The following is a 20,950-nucleotide window of genomic DNA, read 5'->3' on the forward strand; positions in this document are numbered from 1 at the left end:
ATCTCTAGCAACAACTGAATAAACACATTTTTGCACGTGGTTTTGAGGTCAGATCAATTCTTATTCTTCAACCAAGAAGATTTTAGCTAGCTTGATAGGCTTGCTAATATTGCAAATAATGAAGTTAGCTTGCTTAACTTTGACAATATGGTTAGACTATTTATCTATATTATCCCCATTGATGAGTTTATAATTGTCAATAATGAATGTTTGCAACTTTTGGTTAAAAAGGTGAAAGGTCGTTGGTGAAATGTCGCAACTCGGGTAACAAAAATGTATCCTAGATTCTCTTTTGTAGAGTTGGATGATGCTTAACCACGTTTCCATCCACATTGCGTAGAAAAATAAATCACGACGGCTGTGATGGAAACAGGAAGTGTCGTTAGTATTTTAGAAATGTCGACAGGCGGTTTGTTCGTTAGACTTGGTGGGATATATTTGTGTCTGTAAAATGTGTTATGTGACCAATTGCAGTGGAAATGATTTCTTGCGCAATTTTTTTCTTCTAGAATAACCATGTCGAGGTAAATTTGCAGTCACGAAATGCTATGTTCTCTGGGCCTCCCACTACGACTTGAAAATGTAATGCATACTTTATTTAAGCAATAATGCACAAGGGGGTGTGGTATATGGCCAATATACCACGGCTAAGGGCTGTTCTTATGCACAACGCGGAGTGCCTGGACACAGCCCTTAGCCGTGGTATATTGGCCATATACCACAACCCCCCGAGGTCCCTTATTGCTATTACAAACTGGTCACCAATGAAATTAGAGCAGTAAAAATAAATGTTTTGTCTTATCCGTGGTATACGGCTGTCAGCCAATCAGCATTCAGGGCTCGAACCACCCAGTTTATAATAGGCTATAAGTTGTGATGAAGTTCGCAATGAGGTTAAAGTGCACGGTGATGAGCTTGATTCTCTTTTCCAATAAATATTGAGGGTCTTAAGTTAAATGCAATGACGATCGGTGCTTAGCTGCCATTGAACAAATAAAAATGATCTTTCTCTTATCCATTTCATAATACACTGAACAAAAATATAAAATGTAACATGTAAAGTGTTGGCCCCATGTTTCATTAGCTGAAATAAAAGTTCCGTACGCACAAAAAGTTTATTTCTCTAAAATGTTGTTCACAAATTTGTTTACAATCCATCCACCTGACAGGTGTGGCTTATCAAGAAGCTGATTAAACAGCATGCCCATTACAATGGTGCACCTTGTGCTGGGTACAATAAAAGGCCACACAATGTCCACCAGAGCTGTTGCCAGTTAAGTGAATGTTCATTTCTCTACCATAAGCCACCTCCAATGTCGTTTTAGAGAATTTGGCAGTACGTCCAACTGGCCTCATAACCGCAGACCACGTGTATGGCGTTGTGTGGGAGAGCGGTTAGCTGATGTCAACGTTGTGAACCGAGTGCCCCGTGGTGGTGGTGGGCTGATGGTATGGGCAGGCATAAGCTACGGACTACGAACACAATTGCATTTTATCGATGGCAATTTGAATACGCAAAAATACCATGACGAGATCCTGAGGCCCGCTGTGAGGCCCAATCATCTTAAATCCTTAGATTTAGGGCCTCATTAATCCATTTCAACTGACTGATTTCCTCATATGAACTGTAACGCCATAAAATCATTGAAATTGTTGCATTGTTGCGTTTTTATATTTTTGATCAGTTTAATAACTGAACCTGTCTACTTTATCAGCCAGCTATGGTCTTGAGAGCATGAGCTAAAACACATTACATTTGTGTATTTTTGTTGTTGTTGTTGGTACGTGACAACTGAAGCGCAAACGTGTTTTATTTTAATTGTATGTGCATTACGTCATCAGGCACTGCCTTATCAACACGAGTCAGTTTGATGGAAACTTCTGGTGGGAAAAGGTGTCGTTTTTTTTAATGCAAATTTGAAGGAAACCTAGCTATTGAAGTGAAATTTCCCACTCGGAACTTCTAAAAACTCCAATAGCATGTGAACTTCCCATTTGCACTCATTGGTGCTAATAACGCTTACAATAGTACCTAACGGGCTTTGAAAAGACATTGTTTAGGACCAGTTTAGTACCGCTAGCTGCTGGTACACTTTCTTGACTTGGACATACATTTTTGCCAACTTTTTTGTTTAAACCGCTGCTATTAGTTTAACGTGTGTTTGGAGTCACCTTTCTATCTTACAGGCTATGTTAGAGTTTTCTCTTCCAATTATAATGTGGGGACTTTTGACCAGGGACATTTCTGCATTTTCTTTTTTTCTTCTTTCCCCAACTGCACACTTGTAGGCTACCCCTTCATCAGAGAAGGAGCCTTGCTGCGTCGTTGCTATCCCCGTGGCTGTCCTCAAACTGCCCACTCCCACACCGCAGAAAGCGTTTACTCTTCAGGTATGCTATTACATCACTCTTCAGTTGTGGCTAAACAACCCACATGGTCATAGACGGAGTCATGATGAGTACAATGGATGCTAGTCGGGGATGTGCTCTCTTTCCGCCATATTGTGTATGTTTGTAGGTCAGTACGGAGCCCCCGGTGTACCTGGAGGTGGAGAACGACGTCTCTGCGGTGTCCGGAGCCAAACTCAGCCAGCTACGCTGTTCCAGGGAGGGCAGGGAGTGGGACACGTTGCTGCCCAGCCGAGTCATCACTGCAGCGGGCAGCAGGTAAGCAGTAGGGGGAGGGAGGTTCTACACGTCTAGTAGTATTAATGGTAGTTATCTATTGTCTTAATACTTTACACTTGTAGGAATTGGCCTAATGTGGATAGAGCTAAATTGAAGTGTTTCTTCCAGAATAAATATGAAAAGCATAAACAACCAATTGAAAGGGAACAGTTTGAAGATTGAGAAAAGCATTAGACCAAAGTTGAGGACACAACAGTTCACCTGACACGACTAAATCCAAACATTACACGGTTGATTTTATGTGTATTTTACATTTACTGTACTTTTCACCCCATTTGTTGATAACGAAATCTGAAAATACTCTGGATACATTCAGTAACATGATAATAATATTGGGGTAGGTGCAACTCGAGACAAAAAAAAATGACCCGTGTTTGAGTGAGAGGACTGGTCTCTCCAAGAGGCCACACACCTCTACAAAGTGTGCACAGGTCCTAAGTCATTTCAATGCACTTTTATGACTCAAGGAACAGTCTTCAACTATAAGCTGTTTTTTAAAACTCTCCTAGCTGTGCCGTTGAGGAACTAAGAGCACACTTGCATTTGTTTTGTTTGGAACACAGCTCTGCGTCTCCCTCAATCACACAGTTACGGTTGTTTCCAGAAACGTCCCGCTTTATAAATCGCTATCTGGTTCAGGTGGGCGTCATTTGAAAGCTTTGTTCTATTGCCAACATGACTCGTTTATAAAATATTATCTTCGTGTCAGGCTTTCACAATGCAAACGGATCATAATTTTGGTGCACATAGAAAATAATCATGGGTGTATTCAGGCGCCTTGTTCCGCAGCGATTTTTCTTCACAATAGACAAACGGGCTCATTTTGTTCAAAACAACCCAGGGTATGACGCCATGTCATCTTGTAACTATACATCAAACAAAGTGATCATAAACGGTGACACTGTATATATTAGTTTAATGATATGGAAATGTGAAGTACACATTTGGACTCACAGGTGTTTGGCTTGTATCACATCCGTGGTATTTATTCTGATCCTCAATGTCTCATCTTTGAAAATACATAGAGTCCTCTTCATTTACAGCATTTCCCTCAGACAACAGAAAAAGCAGACGTTGCCAAATTAGTGGGAGGGATGGTGACCACTTCTTGTGGCTTGAGGTGCTCAAGTTCAGAACATCTGTCAGTCAAAACCCATACAGAGCTGTGAAGTGCAGAGCCTGAGTTATGACGTCATGTATAGCATGTTACTGTACAGACACTGAGCTATGACGTCATTTATAGCATGTTACTGTAGTCACTGAGCTCTGATGTCATATATAGCATGTTACTGTACAGACACTGAGCTATGATGTCATTTATAACATGTTACTGTACAGACACTGAGCTCTGATGTCATTTATAGCATGTTACTGTACAGTCACTGAGCTATGATGTCATATATAGCATGTTACTGTACAGACACTGAGCTATGATGTCATTTATAGCATGTTACTGTAGTCACTGAGCTATGATGTCATTTATAACATGTTACTGTACAGACACTGAGCTCTGATGTCATTTATAGAATGTTACTGTACAGCCACTACGTTTTGATTTCGGAGCTTATTAGTGCCCAAATCTGTCATTTTCAACCTGTATACAGGTACGAGTGTGAAGGGTAAAAGCTGGAATCCGTAGCAATGAAACTGCTATATCCGTTTGCGGTATTACTACAACAAAGACTTTACTTCAAACTAATATTTTTGGGGGACGTCATTGCACTTGTGATTGAACAGCAGATTTTTTTATAGCTCCTCTTCTCTGTTTAACCTCCTCGAGTCGATGTCCGTGCCCCTGCGGAAATCTATACGGAACAAAAATATAAACGCAACATGCAATCATTTCAACAATTTTACTGAGTTACAGTTCATATGAGCAAATCAATCAATTGAAATAAATAAATGAGGCTCTAATCTATGGATTTCATATGACACGGGGTGGGGGTGCAGCCTTGGGTGGGCCTGGGAGGGCATAGGCCCACCCACTGGGGAGCCAGGCCAGCCAATCAGGCTCACCCACTGGGGAGCCAGGACAGCCACAAAAGAGCTTCATTAGACAGAAATACTCCTCAGTTTCATCAGTTGTCTGGGTGGCTGGTCTCAGACGATCCCGCAGGTGAAGAAGCCGGATGTGGAGGTCCTGGGCTGGCGTGGTTACACGTGGTCTGTGGTTGTAAGGATGGTTGGATGTACTGCCAAATTCTTTAAAACGACATTGGAGTGGCTTATGGGAGAGAAATGAACACGTAATTCTCTAGCAACATCTCTGGTGGACATTCCTACAGTCAGCATGCCCATTGCACACTCCCTCAACTTGAGACATCTGTGGCATTGTGTTGTGTGACACAACTGGCCTTTTATTGTCCCCCAGCACGAGGTGCTGCTGTGTAATGATCATGCTGTTTAATCAGCTTCTTGATACGCCACTCCTGTTCAGTATAATTAGCATAATAAAAACATCCCCATAACAATCTGTCAGTGCATCCGCCCACGTTGTACTTTCTGCGGTGAAAAGTGACATATGTATATGTCTGACCATGAGACATGTTCTCACAAAGGCATCCAAACGGTTCGGCCTAAACTATTACGACCCCTCTATGAAAAGATGAGACTCTCGGGGTCAATGGTGTCCCCCCCCCCCCCCCCCCCCCACAAGAGTCTTAGGACTCGTCTGAAGTTGGTACAGCCAATCTGACAACTTCTGTCTGTAGGGAACAGTTTGGGCCTCTGTGGAAAGGTGAGACTGTCACAAACAGATGCATGTTTTGCTCTAGTTGAACAAATGAATGGAAGTAGATATGGAGACTGTTTAGCCCCAAATAAGGGGTTAAATACCCGTAAAAAAAAAATATATATATATATATATATATGTGTGTTTTCTGATCTTTCTTATATCGCTCAGATATAGGACCTACACTTCAGAACAAACTTCCTTTCGATTTTTTTGTTGTTGGGGGGGGAACTATCTATTGTTCCATGTAGTGAATCTGTTTTTCAATGCGTTTGTACGGGCTAATATCAGTAAGGTCAAAGAAACGAAATAAACATTTTCTTCAAATAATTTTTTGTTTGTTATTGTTATCCTTCAAGGGGGTCTTAAAATTCTAAATCAAATAACATGATGATCCTTGGTATGACCTTCTTTTAAAAAAAAATATCCATATAGCTTAGTAGAAACAAATGTTTGCTGATCTTATCTCAGATATAGGAGAGGCACTTGAGAACACACTTCCTTTCGACGGGGCTTCGACTGTAATGGGTTAACAAAGTAAACCATAACAATATGCCCTGGGGCTGCCGGTGGTGCTGCTTCCACTAATGCGGTTCTCAGCTTTAATGTCTTTGGAGTTTTTATAGGGGGATTTAGCTTCCATTCCAACTGTGGTAATGAGCAACCGTTAAAGCTTTATTTACACCGTAGTAAATAAGGCATGTCTCTCTCCTCCTCTCCTCCCCCAGTGATGTGGTGGCAGTGGCGTGCGAGGACCGCATGTTGTCTGTGTTTTCGGCGTGTGGCCGCCGCCTACTACCCGCCATCCTGCTGCCCGCGCCCATGTCCGCCCTGCACTGCTCAGGCTTCTACGTCATGGCCTTGACCGCCTGCGCCACCCTGTCTGTCTGGTGAGAGAGAGCTCCGTGACACACACACACACACACACACACACCCGTATTGACAGTGACAAAACCTATTGAGATGCACCATCTAGGCTGCTGCTCTGATGGGAAGTTACCCCTAGGTGCTCTGGTCATGCTCTGGTCATGCTCTGGTCATGCTCTGGCCATGCTCTGGCCATGCTCTGGCCATGCTCTGGTCATGCTCTGCCCAGCATTTTTCACTTCCTTCATCACTTCCTTCATCACTTCCTTCATCACTTCCTTCATCACTTCCTTCATCACTTCCTTCATCACTGTTCTTTTAATTAGACCTATTGTTGTATTTATTCAGCCTCCCACCCCACCACCCCACCACCCCACTACCCCACCACCACCCCACTACCACTACCCCACTACCCCACCACCCCACTACCCCACCACCACCCCACTACCACTACCCCACTACCCCACTACCCCACCACCACCCCACTACCACTACCCCACTACCCCACCACCCCACTACCCCACTACCCCACCACCCCACTACCCCACCACCCCACTACCCCACCACCACCCCACCACCACCCCACTACCACCACCCCACTACCACCCCACCACTACCACTACCACCACCCCACTACCCCACTACCCCACCACCACCACCCCACTACCCCACCACCACCACCACCCCACCACCCCACTACCCCACCACCCCACCACCCCACTACCCCACCACCACCCCACTACCACTACCCCACTACCCCACCACCCCACTACCCCACCACCACCCCACTACCACTACCCCACTACCCCACCACCACCCCACTACCACTACCCCACCACCCCACTACCCCACTACCCCACCACCCCACTACCCCACCACCCCACTACCCCACCACCACCCCACCACCACCCCACTACCACCACCCCACTACCACCCCACCACTACCACCACCCCACTACCCCACTACCCCACCACCACCACCCCACTACCCCACCACCACCACCACCCCACTACCCCACCCCACCACCACCCCACCCCACTACCCCACCACCCCACTACCCCACCACCACCACCCCACTACCCCACCACCACCACCCCACTACCCCACCACCCCACTACCCCACCACCCCACTACCCCACTACCCCACCACCACCACCCCACTACCCCACCACCACCACCCCACTACCCCACCACCCCACTACCCCACCACCCCACTACCCCACCACCCCACTACCCCACCACCCCACTACCCCACCACCCCACCACCCCACTACCCCACCACCCCACTACCCCACCACCCCACTACCCCACTACCCCACCACCCCACCACCCCACTACCCCACCACCCCACTACCCCACTACCCCACCACCCCACTACCCCACCACCCCACTACCCCACCACCACTACCCCACCACCACCACCCCACTACCCCACCACCCCACTACCCCACCCCACCACCACCCCACCCCACTACCCCACCACCCCACTACCCCACCACCACCACCCCACTACCCCACCACCACCACCCCACTACCCCACTACCCCACTACCCCACCACCACCACCCCACTACCCCACCACCACCACCCCACCACCCCACTACCCCACCACCCCACCACCCCACTACCCCACCACCCCACTACCCCACTACCACCACCCCACCACCCCACTACCCCACCACCACCCCACCACCACCACCCCACCACCCCACCACCCCACTACCCCACTACCCCACCACCACCACCACCCCACTACCCCACCACCCCACCACCACCACCCCACTACCCCACCACCCCACCACCCCACTACCCCACCACCACCACCCCACTACCCCACCACCCCACCACCACCACCCCACTACCCCACCACCCCACTACCCCACCACCACCACCCCACTACCCCACCACCCCACTACCCCACCACCACCACCCCACTACCCCACCACCACCACCCCACTACCCCACCACCCCACTACCCCACCACCACCACCCCACCACCCCACTACCCCACCACCCCACTACCCCACCACCCCACTACCCCACCACCACCACCATCCCACTACCCCACCACCCCACTACCCCACCACCCCACTACCCCACCACCCCACTACCCCACCACCCCACTACCCCACTACCCCACCACCCCACCACTACCCCACTACCCCACCCCACTACCCCACCCCACTACCCCACCCCACTACCCCACCCCACTACCCCACCACCACCACCCCACCACCCCACTACCCCACCACCCCACTACCCCACCACCACCACCCTACTACCCCACCACCCCACTACCCCACCACCCCACTACCCCACCACCCCACCACCCCACTACCCCACCACCCCACTACCCCACCCCACCACCACCCCACTACCCCACCACCCCACTACCCCACCACCCCACTACCCCACCACCCCACTACCCCACCCCACTACCCCACCCCACCACCCCACCACCACCCCACTACCCCACTTCCCCACCCCACTACTCCACCCCACTACCCCACCACCCCACTACCCCACCACCCCACCCCACCACCCCACTACCCCACTACCACCCCGCCCCACTACCCCACCACACCACTACCCCACCACCCCACTACCCCACCACGACCCCACTACCACCACCCCACTACCCCACCACCACCCCACTACCACTACCCCACCACCCCACTACCCCACCACCACCACCACCCCACTACCCCACCACCACCACCACCCCACTACCCCACCACCCCACTACCCCACCACCCCACCACCCCACTACCCCACCACCACCCCACTACCACTACCCCACTACCCCACCACCCCACTACCCCACCACCACCACCCCACCACCCCACTACCCCACCACCCCACTACTCCACCACCCCACTACCCCACCACCCCACTACCCCACCACCCCACTACCCCACCACCCCACTACCCCACCACCACCACAACACCACCACCACCCCACCACCACCACAACACCACCACCACCCCACCACACCACCACCCCACCACACCACCACACCCCCACCACACCACCACCACCACCACACCACTACCCCACCACCCCACTACCACCACACCACCCCACCACCCCACCACCCTACCACTAATGTGCAGAGGTGTTGAATATGAGTCAAACAAGAAATAGGTCACCACCTGTGTTAATTGATGACAAGACAACCAATGAGCCCACGCAGCAGCATCAGAGACGTTTGGGGTTCTATATAGGCTGTTGTTTAAAAAAAGAGGAGTGCTAAAGTTGTCAATGAACTGTTAAGATGTGAGAGCAACAGGGCCACAGTTATAATTAAAGCATCTGATCATCAATGGATTAGAGATAAAATCTGTTTGTTTTAACGCAGTGGCCACATAGCCTTATCACCTAGGTAGGCCACATAGCCTTATCACCTAGGTAGGCCACATAGCCTTATCACCTAGGTAGGCCACATAGCCTTATCACCTAGGTAGGCCACATAGCCTTATCACCTAGGTAGGCCACATAGCCTTATCACCTAGGTAGGCCACATAGCCTTATCACCTAGGTAGGCCACATAGCCTTATCACCTAGGTAGGCCACATAGCCTTATCACCTAGGTAGGCCACATAGCCTTATCACCTAGGTAGGCCACATAGCCTTATCACCTAGGTAGGCCACATAGCCTTATCACCTAGGTAGGCCACATAGCCTTATCACCTAGGTAGGCCACATAGCCTTATCACCTAGGTAGGCCACATAGCCTTATCACCTAGGTAGGCTACATAGCCTTATCACCTAGGTAGGCTACATAGCCTTATCACCTAGGTAGGCCACAGCCTTATCACCTAGGTAGGCCACATAGCCTTATCACCTAGGTAGGCCACGTAGCCTTATCACCTAGGTAGGCCACGTAGCCTTATCACCTAGGTAGGCCACGTAGCCTTATCACCTAGGTAGGCCACGTAGCCTTATCACCTAGGTAGGCCACGTAGCCTATTCACCTAGGTGAGCGATGAGTGTGGGATTTCCGACTGCTTAACACGACTCCCATACTCTGGGGTCACTAGCGACGGCGATCACTCCTGACTCGCCACACCTTGTATTTTAGACTAGAGACAACCCCTAGTCCCTTGACACTTTTCATTTGTGTGAAGTGTGAACATTTGAAATGTTTTGGTAGTTTAGCGGGTTCTCTTCTCCACAGAGACTTACTGGAGCAGTTAAGGTTAAGTGAATCGCACGTCGTCACCTCGTCCGCTCGGGGATTCAAACCAGCTACCTTTCGGTTACTGGCTCAACGCTCTTAACGGCTAGGCTATCTACCGCAGCAATATGGTGATATCGCAGACTTGCTCTCTGATAGGCTAGGAAGAATGACACATTGCTTACACCTATCAAATCCTGTCAGATCTCCTCAAGTGTCTAGGGTGTTCAGAGGCTAGGGGTTGTTTGTTTCTGGACAGGGCCATACATTGAGTACATCATTGTAAATAAGAATTTTGTTCTTAACTGACTTGCCTAGTTAAATAAAATAAAAATAAATTTTTAATTAAAAATAATTGAGACGTGTTCTGTCTTCTCCACCTTCTCCTTCTTCTTCTTCTTCTTCTTCAGGGATGTCCAAAAACAGAGTGCCGTGGTGAAGAATGAATCTTTGCAGACCATTTTATCAGGTGAGAGGAGTTCTACTTCAAACCTTTCAGACCGTCAGTACGGTTGAACGTATGGATTATATCCCAGCGCAGGTTGAGTATCAACAACAGAGTCCTGCCGGTTACGTGAAAGCGTGGGGGGGGGGCCTGTGGTTCATATATACGTCAGAACACTGTCTTGTTACTTCTCCCAAAGTTAGCATAGCATATCACGCAAATGGACTGGACCACTGCTCCTGTTTTTCAGTTTGCATCTTCCCAGGTCCCACAGTATGGTAAACTAAACTCTGTGTGAGTTGTGTGTCCTGTCAGTCTGTGACCAACAGCCTGAGACCTGTGGATCAGAGCGTGAAATTCGCCCTCCAAGGCTGTGTGACAGCTCTCCCCAACCTATCCCTTTTATCTGAGGATTTCGGGGCTTCCTTGTCTTGTGTTGATTTAGCCCACCAGCTAGTGTGTGTGTTGGCCACCATACTCCGGTGCTAATCTTGTCAAGATATCCTCCACTGCTGTGCTCGTTATCAAGGCCACCGGGCACTAACGTTAGTCATCCTTCAACTACAGTCGTGCACAAAAGTTTTGAGAATGACACAAATATGAATTTCCACAAAGTTTGCTGCTTCAGTGTCTTTAGATAGTTTTGTCAGCTGTTACTATGGATACTGAAGTATAATTAATTAATTAATAATTAATTAATAAGCATTTAATAAGTGTCAAAGGATTTTATTGACAATTACATGAAGTTGATGCAAAGAGTCAATATTTGTGGTGTTGACCCTTCTTTTTCAAGACCTCTGCAATTCACCCTGGCATGCTGTCAATTAACTTCTGGGCCACATCCTGACTGATGGCAGCCCATTGTTGCATAGTCAATGCTTGGAGTTTGTCGGGGTTTTGTTTGTCCACCCGCCTCTTGAGGATTGACCACAAGTTCTCAATGGGATTAAGGTCTGGGGAGTTTCCTGGCCATGGACCCAAAATATCGATGTTTTGTTCCCTGAGCCACTTAGTTATTACTTTTGCCTTATGGCAAGGTGCTCCATCATGCTGGAAATGGCATTGTTCGTCACCAAACTTTTCCTGGATGGTTGGGAGAAGTTGCTCTCGGAGGATGTGTTGGTACCATTCTTTATTCATGTGTTCTTAGGCAAAATTGTGAGTGGGCCCAGTCCCTTGGCTGAGAAGCAACCCCACGCATGAATGGTCTCAGGATGCTTTAATGTTGGCATGACACAGGACTGATTGTAGCGCTCACCTTGTCTTCTCCGGACAAGCTTTTTTCCGAATGCCCCAAACAATCGGAAAGGGGATTCATCAGAGAAAATGACTTTACCCCAGTCCTCAGCAGTCCAATCCCTGTACCTTTTGCAGAATATCAGTCTGTCCCTGACGTTTTTCCTGGAGAGAAGTGGCTTCTTTGCTGCCCTTCTTGACACCAGGCCATCCTCCAAAAGTCTTCACCTCACTGTGCGTGCAGATACTCTCACACCTGCTTGCTGCCATTCCTGAGCAAGCTCTGTACTGGTGGTGCCCCGATCCCGCAGCTGAATCAACTTTAGGAGACGGTTCTGGCGCTTGCTGGACTTTCTTGGGTGCCCTGAAGCCTTCTTCACAACAATTGAACCGCTCTCCTTGAAGTTCTTGATGATCCGATAAATGGTTGATTTAGGTGCAATCTTACTGGCAGCAATATCCTTGCCTGTGAAGCCCTTTTTGTGCAAAGCAATGATGACGGCACGTGTTTCCTTGCAGGTAACCATGGTTGACAGAAGAACAAAGATTCCAAGCACCACCCTCCTTTTGAAGCTTCCAGTCTGTTATTCAAACTCAATCAGCATGTCAGAGTGATCTCCAGCCTTGTCCTCGTCAACACTCACACCTGTGTTAACGAGAGTATCACTGACATGCTGTCAGCTGGTCCTTTTGTGGCAGGGCTGAAATGCAGTGGAAATGTTTTTTGGGGATTCAGTTCATTTGCATGGCAAATGGGGACTTTGCAATTAATTGCAATTCATCTGATCAGTCTTCATAACATTCTGGAGTATATGCAAATTGCCATCATACAAACTGAGGCAGCAGACTTTGTGAAAATGTATATTTGTGTCATTCTCAAAACTTTTGGCCAAGACTCTATATAAAACTCGAACGGGTCACTTTCCTAGATAACCACATCTATGAAAGTTTGTTAGCCTAGCCAGCTGTATGACATGCGATTCAGTTTGCCTCCCCTAGGCATCCCTCTCCCCTGTTATCACACGCTAGCTACACACGCTTGGTGTCACAGGCTAGCTACACACGCTTGGTATCACAAGCTAGCCACACAAGCAATCTTGCCAGTTTATTAAACTAGCTGCCACTGTGTGTTGTCAGCTTGCCTTACTAAATGACTGCCATTCGTGCGTATTTCGCATAAATAAGCATACATTTAAATATGTTACAGCTCATATTCCAGCCATGTTTACATCGCCTGCCAGATTATTGTAGCTCTCTACCCTTTCTGTGTATTGTGGTAGCTGTTGTAATACAGTCTTCGGTTACTATTATATTAGTTAATTTGATGAATCAGTGTATTGTATAAGAAATATTTATATTTTATGATTTATTTTGTTTACATTCTGAGCTCCGAGAACACCGCATCACATATTTCTTCTTGTGGAGCTGAACTACAGGTTAAAGACATGATCCGTTGGCCATCTGTCTGACCCCTGCGTTAACTGCACCATCCTGCCTGTGAAGGTGAGGGAAGCGAAGAGGGCCTGGTTTTCACAAATCATTTACCAGTGTTGTTCGCCAGGACCCACCCAGGGCCACCAAAAACAAAACCGATGGCAACCCCCCCCCAACCACTGTAAAAAAAAATATATATATTTTTTTAAATAAAAGCCTCAAACAGAAGGCTGATTCCTTCTCTTCTAAGAAGGAGCTACTAAAAACGCTTTTGCGTTCCTTCAAGCCCCCGAGTCGGGCCCCCTCTCGCACACTGCCGTATAGGGGACGCAACAGAGGACTCGGATAGCTGAGATGATGATCTGCTGTCCACTTGGGCATCCAACCAGCACTGTAGTGACCAGGATGACGACACGCCCAACATGATGAGGGAGGTGCCAACCACTGTGGAGCCAACCACTGTGGATCTATTCAGTCTCAATGCCAAAGGAGGAGGAGTCATAAGGAAGCTCTGCCTCACTATGCACAGTCCTGCGTGCTGCCTTAGCTAGGCTGGAGCTTGATGACCCTCAAGCACCAGCCCCCCGCAGCTAACCCATTCTTTAAGAAGGCCCAGGCAGCGACACCGTTCAGTATGCCACCTTCACCGTCTGTTATTTTTTACATGTATTTATTTTACCTTTATTTAACTAGACAAGTCAGTTAAGAACAAATTCTTATTTTCAATGACGGCCTAGGAACAGTGGGTTAACTGCCTTGTTCAGGGGCAGAACGACAGATTTGTACCTTGTCAGCTCTGGGATTTGATCTTGCAACCTTCCGGTTACTAGTCCAATGCTCTAACTACTAGGCTACCCTGCCGCCTCTTAAGGAGCTTCGGAGATGCTGGTCTGACCCGCGGGCCCTTGCCCACCATGGCAAGGACAGTAGGACGCTATCTGCCATGCGCGACGCAAAACAACATGGGCTGGACCCTATGCCTAAGGTGGATGAATGCATAGCAGAGCTAATGCTCTCTCTAGATGAAGCCCTGAAAGATGTGACGTCTGCCCCAGACCTCTGTGCTCACGTTAGCACAGAACAGGATGCTCCAGCCGCAGCGCGCAGACCCGGACTTCTGCAACCTGAATGACGCATCTCTTCAGGCGTTTGCGTTCATGAACAGAGAACAGACTGCTCTTCGGCCCGCGGCTGAGCAGAGAACCAGAGGGAGCAGTGGGATGTTTGTTATGAGGCGAACAGGTTCTCGTGCTGTTCCAAACCGCTGCCGTTCCCCCGCGACAAGAAGTCTACCACCTTGTTCAGAGTTCAAGAGCCCCCTGGGCTTGGACACCTTAGCCCACACATAGCCAGAGGGCCTCTGACCCCCCCCCTAGCCATGGCAGTTCCCTCACAGACAGGAGCTGCGTTCAGTTGGAATGCAGGTTATGGCATCCCAGCCCAGACCAGCTATGGGTGTGGCATCTGAAGTGCCCGACCCTCTACTGATCGGGTTCTCGGACGTAACTTCCTTTCAAGCATGCAGAGGAGCCTTCCTCTTTAGCTATTTCATCAGCGAAACGTGAGTGAGCTCTTTATGAGCCCGGTCTACCTACGATAGAAGGCAGATGACCTAGGTGCGACCTTATGGCTCAATCCAGCCTTTTTACCTAAGGGTTTTATCACCCCTTCACATCAATCAAACCATTGAATTGGTGGCCTACTGCCCCCATCCTTTCCAGAATTCGGAGGATGAGTGAACTAATCTCATGTGTCCAGTCCTTTCCCTCATACGCTCTATGCAAACCTCGGAGCACTACAGGAAGTCAGATCAGCTGTTTCTGTGCTTCGGTGGGAAGTCAAAAGGCCTTGCATTGTCCACGCCAGAGGCTTTCACACTGGCTTGTGGATGTCATCACTCAGGCCTACAAGGGAGCAGGGCTCCCTGTCCCAGAAGGTGTGAGATGCCACTCGACCAGAAGTGTCACCACATCCTGGGCTACGCTGAGAGGCGTCCCCCTGAAATATACGCAGCTGCTACCTGGTTGTCGCCCTGCGCGTTGTCAAGATTTTACAAGGTCGACGTCGCATCCTGCCACACCATGGGCTCTACCATTCTTCCAGTGGCACTGGTGCATTAATCAGAGGTTAGTGCTATTCCTCAGAGGTTAGTGCTATTCCTCAGAGGTTAGTGCTATTCCTCAGAGGTTAGTGCTATTCCTCGTGACCTTGTTGGTAGACGTCGTCCATACCTTCAACTGCACTGACGGTCTGAAAGGTACATTAGTAACTTCTGTTCTACGTTATAACTATGGTTCTATGAATACCTGGAAGACTGTCAGTACTTTCCTGTCACTCAATCTTTTGGGGTGAGAAGATTTTCTGAGACAGTGCGTGGTCTGACATACTTTTAAATATGAACCGTGGGGGGGGGCTACGTCCTCCCACGCTGTCATGTCACCTGCTTGACTTTGTTATTATTACTCAAACCTGTGCAGAGCGCGTGGGATATAATCTATACTTTCAACCGTACTGACGGTCTAAAATGTTTTTAAAGCTTAGTTTTTCTTCCCTGTATTCATCCTCTCCTGTCTCTCTTCCCTCGTATTCATCCTCTCCTGTCTCTCTTCCCTGTATTCATCCTCTCCTGTCTCTCTTCCCTCGTATTCATCCTCTCCTGTCTCTCTTCCCTGTATTCATCCTCTCCTGTCTCTCTTCCCTCGTATTCATCCTCTCCTGTCTCTCTTCCCTGTATTCATCCTCTCCTGTCTCTCTTCCCTCGTATTCATCCTCTCCTGTCTCTCTTCCCTGTATTCATCCTCTCCTGTCTCTCTTCCCTCGTATTCATCCTCTCCTGTCTCTCTTCCCTGTATTCATCCTCTCCTGTCTCTCTTCCCTCGTATTCATCCTCTCCTGTCTCTCTTCCCTGTATTCATCCTCTCCTGTCTCTCTTCCCTCGTATTCATCCTCTCCTGTCTCTCTTCCCTTGTATTCATCCTCTCCTGTCTCTCTTCCCTGTATTCATCCTCTCCTGTCTCTTCCCTCGTATTCATCCTCTCCTGTCTCTCTTCCCTCGTATTCATCCTCTCCTGTCTCCCCTCGTATTCATCCTCTCCTGTCTCTCTTCCCTCGTATTCATCCTCTCCTGTCTCTCTTCCCTCGTATTCATCCTCTCCTGTCTCTCTTCCCTCGTATTCATGCTCTCCTGTCTCTCTTCCCTCGTATTCATCCTCTCCTGTCTCTCCTCCCTCGTATTCATCCTCTCCTGTCTCTCCTCCCTCGTATTCATCCTCTCCTGTCTCTCTTCCCTCGTATTCATCCTCTCCTGTCTCTCTTCCCTCGTATTCATCCTCTCCTGTCTCTCTTCCCTCGTATTCATCCTCTCCTGTCTCTCTTCCCTCGTATTCATCCTCTCCTGTCTCTCTTCCCTCGTATTCATCCTCTCCTGTCTCTCTTCCCTCGTATTCATCCTCTCCTGTCTCTCTTCCCTGTATTCATCCTCTCCTGTCTCTCCTCCCTCGTATTCATCCTCTCCTGTCTCTCCTCCCTCGTATTCATCCTCTCCTGTCTCTCTTCCCTTGTATTCATCCTCTCCTTGTCTCCTCTCCTAGGCACAGAATGCACTGTGTCCCAGTCTTTACTGACACAGCAGGGGGTCCCAGTCATTGGTCTCTCCAATGGGAAGTCTTACTGCTTCAACTCCTCCCTGGAGACATGGTAAGACACACACACACACACACATACACTTACTTTAGAGAAATCATGAAAGTCACACATTCTATATTACCCTTGTAATTATCTTGTGGTGTGTCAGGAACCTAATAGGAGATAAACAGGACTCCCTGGTGCAGTGTGCCGACTTCAAGAACTGCATCTCCTCCCAGGATGCACCTGTGTCACAGGGACCCCTGGCTCTCACACAGGGACACAACCTCAAGTGAGTCTTGCCTGTTAACGATGATCTAGGATAAACTTACCATAACCTTATCCATTAGTGGGGACAATGCTAAACTGACCCAAGATCAGAGTGTAGGGAAACGTCATCCTACACAGACTGATACACACTCACCACATTTTCTCATGATTAAGACCAGGGCTGAAGGTCTCTGATTAAGAGCTGAACGGTTCAGATGTAGATTTCATGTTAATGGTGAACAGCAGAGTCGTGTTCAGAAACCAGACTAAAACAGGGGGAGGTGCTATCCGAACTCGTCCAATAAGAAAAGGCTTTGTTTTTCCTTTTCTGTCTCAAAATGTTTTCAGACATTTTCACATGTTGTGTCATATTGACAGTAATGTCTATCTGTAGACTGCAGTTACTGCAGGAACGGTATCACACAAAACGATCATGAGCATTGCCTCGCTGCACGCCACGCCCACTGCCGTTGAAGGCTGCACGCCACGCCCACTGCCGTTGAAGGCTGCACGCCGCGCCCACTTCCGTTGAAGGCTGCACGCCGCGCCCACTGCCGTTGAAGGCTGCACGCCACGCCCACTGCCGTTGAAGGCTGCACGCCACGCCCACTGCCATTGAAGGCTGCACGCCGGGCCCACTGCCGTTGAAGGCTGCACGCCGGGCCCACTGCCGTTGAAGGCTGCACGCCGGGCCCACTGCCGTTGAAGGCTGCACGCCGGGCCCACTGCCGTTGAAGGCTGCACGCCGGGCCCACTGCCGTTGAAGGCTGCACGCCGGGCCCACTGCCGTTGAAGGCTGCACGCCGGGCCCACTGCCGTTGAAGGCTGCACGCCGGGCCCACTGCCGTTGAAGGCTGAACGCCACGCCCACTGCCGTTGAAGGCTGAACGCCACGCCACACCCACTGCCATTGAAGGCTGAATGCCACGCCACGCCCACTGCCATTGAAGGCTGCTTCCTTGTAACAGTATGGGAGGTGAGATGTGGGAAGATGTCTTCGGGCTTCCAGACATTTGAACAGATATTAAATAGCGGCCACTAGTTAACAAGTGCTGTTTATTTCAATGGGCAAGCGAGAAGTAGCCTGTAATATTGATCACCATGTCAACCAGCGTTACTGTAGGGAGGTGTTGTGTTGACCTGAGGTGTTCCCCACTGTCGTCTCCAGTGGTAACATGGCCAGACGTTTTCCTCCAAGGTTTATGACGTTGGTCACTATTTGGAAGTCACGGGATACAGTCTACTCGGTGGAGAGTGCACGTTTGGTGTTTCACAACGCAGCTACGCTGTGACCTTCAACCCCGCCCCCCCCCGCGTGCCTGCCGAGCACTGCTATCCAGCAGTTCTGTTAACATTCCGACGAGGGAAGTAGCTAGTTAGTGTCGTCAAGGTGACTGTTAATGCACAGATACAGTCGTTTTTTGGTTGTAGTGATTTTTACACCGTAAATGTGCAAGTAGACCGTGGCATTAACTTTCTATCCAGAAATGATGAAACTACGTTAATCCAGAAAAACTTTGCCTAACCTTTCCCTATTTTTCCGATGTTTTAATGTGGTTGTTTCCCTCTCCCAGTGCGGGTCGCCTGGCCTCCAGACTGTCGTCCACCCCCCACCACCTGCAGCATGGCATGACCCTGGTTTTCCTGGAGAACCAGCTGGCCTCAGCCCTCACCCTGCGCTCCAGCACAGAGTACCACTACTGGCTGCTCATCTATGCACGCTTCCTGGTCACTGAGGGTGAGCCCAGACTGTGTCCCACATGACAACCTATGCCCTTCTACTTTAGACCAGGGCCCATAGAGGAAGTGGATGGAATGCAAGTGAATGGGGCATGTGTGAGAAAATTAACTGAAATAAACTCTGTATTTGGTCATGTGATTTGGCAGTTTTATTTTTTAACATGCACACGTGTCCCATCCACTTCCATTGATTGTTAGCTGGTAGTGGCCAAAGTAAGTTACAGATTGTAGTAGCTGAAAAATGAACCATGGATTATAGTTTCTCATGGCCCATAGACCCGTTGTCAGGATGAGGAAACCATCTAAGTTGTAAAATCCGGAACTTTCCTTTTTCTTTACGTTTCTTTGTTGCTGTCTAACCTTTGTGTTTTGTCCGGCAGGCTCTGATTATCGGCTACGTGAGCTCTGTAAAGACTTACTGGGACCAGTGCACAAGTCTGCCGGCAGTGCCTGGGAGCCTACAACCCTGGTAGGTGCCTAGAAGGCAGCACACGGTGCCTAGAAGGCAGCACACGGTGCCTAGAAGGCAGCACACGGTGCCTAGAAGGCAGCACGGCTGGGGCCGAATGAATCTTGCCCCCGGGCTCAATTGCTACAGCATTTAGCCTGCGTTTAAACAAGCTGCCCAATTAAGTATTTTTTTAAATACATTTTTTGACTAATTGGTGTTTTTGACCAATCAGGTCAGCTCTTACCAGTAATTGGACAGAAGAACAGAATGGGGCTTCCTGTAAAAACACAAGCATAGATCCTGTAAATACTTAGCAACAGAATTGGATTTAAAACAGGTGTGGCTGAAATGTGAGACAGCCTCCTTCAGCTGTTTTTAATCATCCTGTGAGTACTCTGAAATCATTTAATGAGAGTACTCGAACAGTGAAATCGTTTAATGAGAGTACTCAAACAGTGAAATCATTTAATGAGAGTACTCAAACAGTGAAATCATTTAATGAGAGTACTCAAACAGTGAAATCATTTAATGAGAGTACTCAAACAGTGAAATCATTTAATGAGAGTACTCAAACAGTGAAATCATTTAATGAGAGTACTCAAACAGTGAAATCATTTAATGAGAGTACTCAAACAGTGAAATCATTTAATGAGAGTACTCAAACAGTGAAATCATTTAATGAGAGTACTCAAACAGTGAAATCATTTAATGAGAGTACTCAAACAGTGAAATCATTTAATGAGAGTACTCAAACAGTGAAATCATTTAATGAGAGTACTCAAACAGTGAAATCATTTAATGAGAGTACTCAAACAGTGAAATCATTTAATGAGAGTACTCGAACAGTGAAATCATTTAATGAGAGTACTCGAACAGTGAAATCATTTTAATGAGAGTCCTCGAACAGTGAAATCATTTAATGAGAGTACTCAAACAGTGAAATCATTTTAATGAGAGTCCTCGAACAGTGAAATCATTTTAATGAGAGTACTCGAACAGTGAAATCATTTTAATGAGAGTCCTCGAACAGTGAAATAATTTAATGAGAGTACTCAAACAGTGAAATCATTTAATGAGAGTACTCGAACAGTGAAATCATTTTAATGAGAGTCCTCGAACAGTGAAATCATTTAATGAGAGTACTCAAACAGTGAAATCATTTTAATGAGAGTCCTCGAACAGTGAAATCATTTTAATGAGAGTCCTCGAACAGTGAAATCATTTCAAATACCCATCCCTAATCCCAAATGAAATAGCAATGATGATTGAGAGAACAGTGATTTATG

At 48.3% G+C, this 20,950-nt stretch overlaps 1 protein-coding gene across 1 annotated transcript in view; it reads left to right on the forward strand.

The window, feature by feature from the left end:
- Positions 1-20,950, forward strand: part of LOC139410590 (histone cell cycle regulator a) — a 43,346-nt gene that overhangs the window by 21,293 nt on the left and 1,103 nt on the right. Inside the window, exons 17-24 of the mRNA XM_071155889.1 lie at positions 2,290-2,391; positions 2,519-2,667; positions 6,148-6,309; positions 10,875-10,933; positions 17,170-17,275; positions 17,373-17,495; positions 19,048-19,211; positions 19,594-19,682. Coding sequence (XP_071011990.1) covers positions 2,290-2,391; positions 2,519-2,667; positions 6,148-6,309; positions 10,875-10,933; positions 17,170-17,275; positions 17,373-17,495; positions 19,048-19,211; positions 19,594-19,682 — 954 coding nt within the window. The remainder of the gene's footprint in view (positions 1-2,289; positions 2,392-2,518; positions 2,668-6,147; positions 6,310-10,874; positions 10,934-17,169; positions 17,276-17,372; positions 17,496-19,047; positions 19,212-19,593; positions 19,683-20,950) is intronic.

The sequence above is a fragment of the Oncorhynchus clarkii genome, chromosome 6 (genome assembly GCF_045791955.1).
Source record: "Oncorhynchus clarkii lewisi isolate Uvic-CL-2024 chromosome 6, UVic_Ocla_1.0, whole genome shotgun sequence".
NCBI lineage: Eukaryota > Metazoa > Chordata > Actinopteri > Salmoniformes > Salmonidae > Oncorhynchus > Oncorhynchus clarkii.